This window comes from Leptonychotes weddellii, chromosome 9 (genome assembly GCF_054177405.1).
Source record: "Leptonychotes weddellii isolate Sample4059 chromosome 9, ASM5417740v2, whole genome shotgun sequence".
Lineage (NCBI taxonomy): Eukaryota > Metazoa > Chordata > Mammalia > Carnivora > Phocidae > Leptonychotes > Leptonychotes weddellii.
The window spans coordinates 76,622,010-76,628,009 of record NC_138377.1 but is presented as its reverse complement, the minus strand read 5'-3'; the positions used below and the strand labels follow the sequence as shown (position 1 = coordinate 76,628,009).

Genomic DNA, 6,000 nt, shown 5'->3' with positions numbered 1-6,000 from the left:
AGCCACTCTGAAAAACAGTATGGAGCTTCCTCAAAAAGTTGAAAATAGAGCTGTCCTACGACCCAGCAATTGCACTACTGGGTATTTACCCCAAAGATATAAACGTAGTGATCCAAAGGGGTATGTGCTCCCCAATGTTTATAGCAGCAATGTCCACAATAGCCAAACTATGGAAAGAGCCAAGATGTCCATCAACAGATGAATGGATAAAGAAGATGTGGTGTATACACACACACACACACACACACACACACACACACACACACACACACAAATGGAATATTATGCAGCCATCAAAAAGAATGAAATCTTGCCATTTGCAAGGCCTGTTTCTCCCTCTCCCACTCCCCCTGCTTGTATTCCCTCTCTCACTGTCTCTCTCTGTGTCAAATAAATAAATAAAATCTTTAAAACAAAAAAAAGAATCACTGGATAACGTCATTACTTCACAAACAAATCATGCTCATCCTAACTCTGCATTTTTAAATTCCTGTTATTGCTCTTGTCCTTACCTTTAGTTTAGAGGCATATACTGTGGTGAATTGGAAACCCCAAAGAACAGACATAAAAGAATGTGAGAAGGTAACAAAACTATACAAATGAAAGGATTAATATTCATTCATTTGGACCTCAGACACTCAGCAATTTCAGCCACATACAATGACCTATAACCACAGAAGTGATCCCTAAGATTGAAAAGGAATAAAAATAGCCAAGAAAAATCAAAGACATGCTGTTACTTCTAGTTTTTCACCACAATAAATTGGAGTCAGCAGGGAGGAGTACCTATGACAACTAAGAAACATAGAAATGGCAAGAAAAACAAAGAGACAAGGGAAAAACAAAAGAAACAAACAAAGAAAAAAAAAACACTGAACAGGACTAAAATACCAGTAGTGACTTAAAGTGGAAATGTATAAGAAGCAGACACATTAATGAAGAAAGAAACAGACACTGAACAGCAATGGCCATAAAAGAAGAAAAAGAAAAATAGGGTATAAACTACTGAAAGTGTGGGGTAATTAACTGAAAGACAAGCCAAATCCTATTTAAGGGTATTGCCATGCCATATTAAAGCACACCAACAACACAGCAATCTGGGAACATATTTTGTCTCACAGATATGAGCCATATATACTTTTACTAAACACAAATGACTCTAACATAGTGTAACTGTCATGAGCAGTAACTCTGAGTCAAGAAAATGTTCTAATATGGTTGATTCTTATCAACACAAAAATAAGTGCTTTAACAAAATTTTCCAAAACAACTGTATCCTAAACAAGTCCTGGCAATTAATGGGTAGTTAATTAACAGAAAATATAAATCTTCCAGAGATCTATGACTTTTCTCAAATGACTATGACCTCTACTCAAAGAGAGTAGGGTAAATACTCTGATAACTTTTACTTACCAGTAGGAAGATCTTCAACTTTTGCAAGGTCATTCTCTTCTATTCCAGGCATTCCTGCATCACCGCTTCGTTTGCTTTGTTCTGCCCAAGTAACAAAAGATGTAATTCTTTTTTTTTAAAGATTTATTTCTTTTAGAGAGAGAGAGACAGACAGACAGATCAGGGGAAGGGGCACAGAAGAGGGAGAGAATCTCAAGCCGATTTCATGCTGAGGGCGGAGCCCAATACAGAGCTTGATCTCATGTCCTTGAGCCAAAATCCAGAGTTGGCCGCTTAACTGACTGAGCCACCCAGGCACCCCAATAATTCTTTTTTTCCCCTTATATAAATTGAAAGTGTTTTGAAGGAATGTAATAATCAGTTTCTAAAGCAACATTGACTGCATATCTTTATATCTTGCTTTGGACATAGTTGTAACTCTAAAACAATTTACTCTTTTTTCTTCTCTATCAAGAGATCCAAATTTGAAACAACACTGACACCTAATCATAACTGAACTAAAATCAAGCAATATTCTTTATGACTGAAAATGTTCACTTCAAAGTGAGTAGAAAAGTCAATATCCTATTAACACAAAACAAAATAGTAATACCTTTCCCATGTGGAATATGATTGCTTGAGGGTTCTTCATTCTTATCTGCAGCATTCTCAGCTACTCTGGGAATGTTTTTAGGTACTGCATGATTGTTTATACCCAATTCATTTCCATCTTTTGATTCAAACTTGTGTGACTTTTGCTGTTAAATAAAGATTTGGTAATAGTAAATATTTTTTAGTTCAAAAGATTAAATAATTGACACAACTACCAATTAAATGTTCTGAAACAGTTCATTTTTTGAAACATATACCATGGGTCCAAATTCCAAACACTTGGAGATGTGGAATATAATATTATTTTCTGTTCAGTTTTTAAAACCTAATATGAAATAAAAGAATAACACTTCTTAAAGTCTCTGATTATAGTAAATGGTCTAAAATGTTAGGCAGAGGTAATTCTCTTTGGCTATGCTGAAGGAGTGATGCTGCAAGAAGATAGTCTTGCTTGGAGGTTGCTATGGAGGCCTACAGCTGGGCATTATCCTGGGTGCTATGGGCAGGGTGGGTTCTCTATAGGCCTATGTTGTAATCGAGCAGGATGGTGGACTACAGGAGGCTGGCACATGGGTGCCCCCTCAAGTGTGATAGATGGCTAGTGACATTGCCAAGCTTTTCCAGAAGCAGAAACATAAGGGTGGAAAATAGGCAAACTTCTTCCTAGGTGCACTGGCCACCCAAGCATAGGAAGTAACAGCAGAACAACACACAGGTCAGTATTCTTTCCAACATGCTTCTAACCCAATCATCTCCTTGGAAACTTGAATCTTCAGATAACTGGTTAGGCCTGATTCAGTTCTATCGGTGGGCCAGTTTTGCTTTTATATTGGTTGAGTGGCCTCAGTGGAAAATTGAAAGTGGCAAGGAGTTAAATACACATACTTGTGTTGCCACATAGGTCCTTCTACTTAAAATTTAATGCATATATAAATGCTCTGTCAACTCTAAAGCACTATGCAATGTAATCATTAGTAATGTTATAAAAAACAATAGTACTAAAAAATCTAAAGGAAATCTAGAAAAACTGAGTCAAATTGTAAGAATTTGTCACAATAAAGAAGAAAAGGTGTTTTGACAATCAGGTACAGGTATTCCAGTATGCCTGGCAGATAAAATTAACAATAAAAATTTGCACTGTGCTTCATAGTTTACAAACTGCTTTCAAATCTATCCTCTAGTAAAGTGAACAGTTTTGGGAATAATGAAGTCAAACTGAGGCTTAAAGAAGTTTAGTAGCTCATCCAAGGTTACCAAGATAGAGAATTGTGGAGAAAGGATTCAAACCACAGTCTTCCTCATTCCCACATTTCCTGGGAGCCAATTCTGAGCTTAATATTCAATGAGTGAAATGATAACACTGAAATTTTTGAACATGTCAATAGGAGGGCCGAGGGTAAGAAAATCTATGAGGTACAATCTGAACAGGCAGCCTGCATCTCTGTGCATTTCACTATAATGCTGTATCATAAGGCTATTTCTATAGTACTCTTTGTAGATGTGGATAAAACAAATAATATTAAGCAAAACTTAAAGTCAACAAATTACTGTTCAAAAATACTTTTCCATTTAAAATAGTTAATAAAGACGTTGTCCCTTTGATGCATTATTAAAGATAGTACCTTTATGTGAATGGACAAAGCAAATATTCTTAATAAAATTAGATGGCTTTCTAAATGCAATGTTAGTGATGTGGTAAGGGGGCCACCTGAACATTTTTTAAATAAAACTTTTTATTCTGAAATAATTTTAGACTTACAGAAAAGTCATTATCCCTCACCCAATTTCCCTTAATGTTAACATTAGTATGGTCCATTTGCAAAACTATGAAACCAACATCAGTACATTATTAACTGAATGCCAGACTTTATTTAGATTTCACTACTTTTTCCATTATGCCCTTTTTCTGTTCCAGGATCCAATCCAGGATACTATATTTCATTTAAGCTCTCATAGTCTCCTTAGTCTTCTCTGAGCTACATCAATTTCTCCTCCTTTGTAGCATGAAAGCAGAAAACAAATGAGTATGGCTGTGTTCCAATAAAACGGTATTTACAGACACTATGAGTTTCTTATAATTTTCCAATGTCATGAAATACTCTCTGGTTTTTTTCAACCATTTTTAAATGTAATAACTGTATTTTGCTTATGGGTAGTATGGAAACAGGCAGCAGGTGGGATTTAGTTTGCTGACCACTTCCATCAGAGTAAGTTCTAAGATAGGCATGTGCTTGGTTAAAAAAAATAAAATCCCTGACTACAACTTACACTTGTTTCCTATAGCTTCCATTAGATTTTTTCCAATGAAAAAAACAACTGAAATTTCACAGAATCAACTTATTAAGGTAGTAGACCAGGGAATGAAGGATAGGGAGTAGGATTAGGCAGCTGGCCTGAAGGGTAAGGGCTGGTGTGCTACCCTAGAAAGGAGAAGTTCTCTAAGCCTCTCCATTCCTCCCACTTTGTTCCATTTAGGGCAAAATAAGGGTAAAGAAGAACTGGAGAGGACATTAGTCAATTAATAATATAAAAATAGCCTAGGACACACTTGCCTGGAAAAAATGGAAAAGCTCTCTCATCTGTGCTTCTTGGGAGAACAGAAGAGAGTAAATTTATCCCCTTATTTATCTATTACACTTATAATAATGCAATTACAACAGCAAACCCCTCTCTTCCTTTTGTGTTCTACTATGCTCCTCTAGCCACCCAGTGTCTCAGGAATGCCTTCAATGCCTCTATGCTGCAGTGGTAGCCCACTCAGACCTGTCATCTTCCAACAATCTATGTTCACATCTCTCCAAGGTAGGCTGCGGATGGGAGCAGCTAGTCCACTTTGTAGATTCAAAAAATGAAATAGAGAAAGAACACTGCCCTCGATATCACGCTCTAAAATAGTGAGTTAGCTAAGAACAAAAATCTGGTTTCTTTAACTTCTTGGCCTGTAGGTAAGATGTTACCACTTTTCACTATTCCATCTCTCTTTAAATCACAAGACTTTTTACAAAACATGGTTAGTCAGATAAGATTACAAGGTGCAAAAAAATGAATGTCCTAATGACCAGTAATTTTCAAATTCCTTCCATTTCAAGCAGGGGCTTCATAATATATATCAAATGAAAATGGATAAATTAATAAAAGAATTTGCACCCCCAAAATATGAATCAAAATAATGGCTAGTGTTTCATTTCTGTGTTTTAAGAAAGGAATTCAGAATAACAGAGATTGATACTTAAGGAAAAGGTGTCTCAAGTTTTTTCTATTTCTCAAATGCATAAAATAAGAAGTAACTGATTTGTCAATAAAGTTGTATCCACTTTACAGTCTGAGAAATATATTAATAGCAAAAATATTTAACTCAAAATTCGTTTTAAGAGTTGAGGTTATATTTTTGCAGATGTCTAATTTACTCAGCAATAAAAACACTGCAAGTCATTTTTAGAAATTGGCAAGCTAGAGTATTTAAAAATACAATGTTTTATGACAAAAGTACGTATTTTAATTTCTAAATTACAAGATTTATAACAAGAACATATTCTGATTTAAGTATTTTTTAAATTTACCTTTTGTTCCTGCAAAAACTGGTCTGCTAACTTTTTAATATTTTCTTCATGCTGTGCTCTTAACTCCTTGATCTGTTGTCCACACTGAAAACTAAATTACAAAGTCATTCTTTTAGGCTATATTATCTTGGATTGACTTCTCAAAGTTGTCTAGAAGTTGAAAACATACATTTAAAAGATACAGCATTCAGTTAGCAAGAGAGTGGGCACAGAAAGACAAAGAGCAGATATAAAAATAGCTCACAGTCAAAATTCTGAGAATATTTGAATCTTTAATAGAGGATAAAGAATACTGATAAAGCTAATTAAATTAACAGAAATCAGAAAGATGAAAAATTATTTTTATAAATTACATTTATAAAGAAACAATTATCAAAGCCAACTTCAAACACAGAAGAGAAAAAACATTATAGAAGAGAAAACCATGAGACCAATA

At 34.9% G+C, this 6,000-nt stretch overlaps 1 protein-coding gene across 3 annotated transcripts in view; it reads right to left on the bottom strand.

Annotated features, from left to right (window-relative positions):
- GOLM2 (golgi membrane protein 2) overlaps positions 1-6,000 on the bottom strand; it is a 99,495-nt gene that overhangs the window by 51,399 nt on the left and 42,096 nt on the right. For all 3 annotated transcript variants that reach the window (XM_006727454.3, XM_081831021.1, XM_006727455.3), the window contains exons 4-6: positions 5,565-5,655; positions 2,006-2,150; positions 1,414-1,494 (exon numbers count right to left, since the gene is read on the bottom strand). In XM_006727454.3, coding sequence (XP_006727517.1) covers positions 1,414-1,494; positions 2,006-2,150; positions 5,565-5,655 — 317 coding nt within the window. The remainder of the gene's footprint in view (positions 1-1,413; positions 1,495-2,005; positions 2,151-5,564; positions 5,656-6,000) is intronic.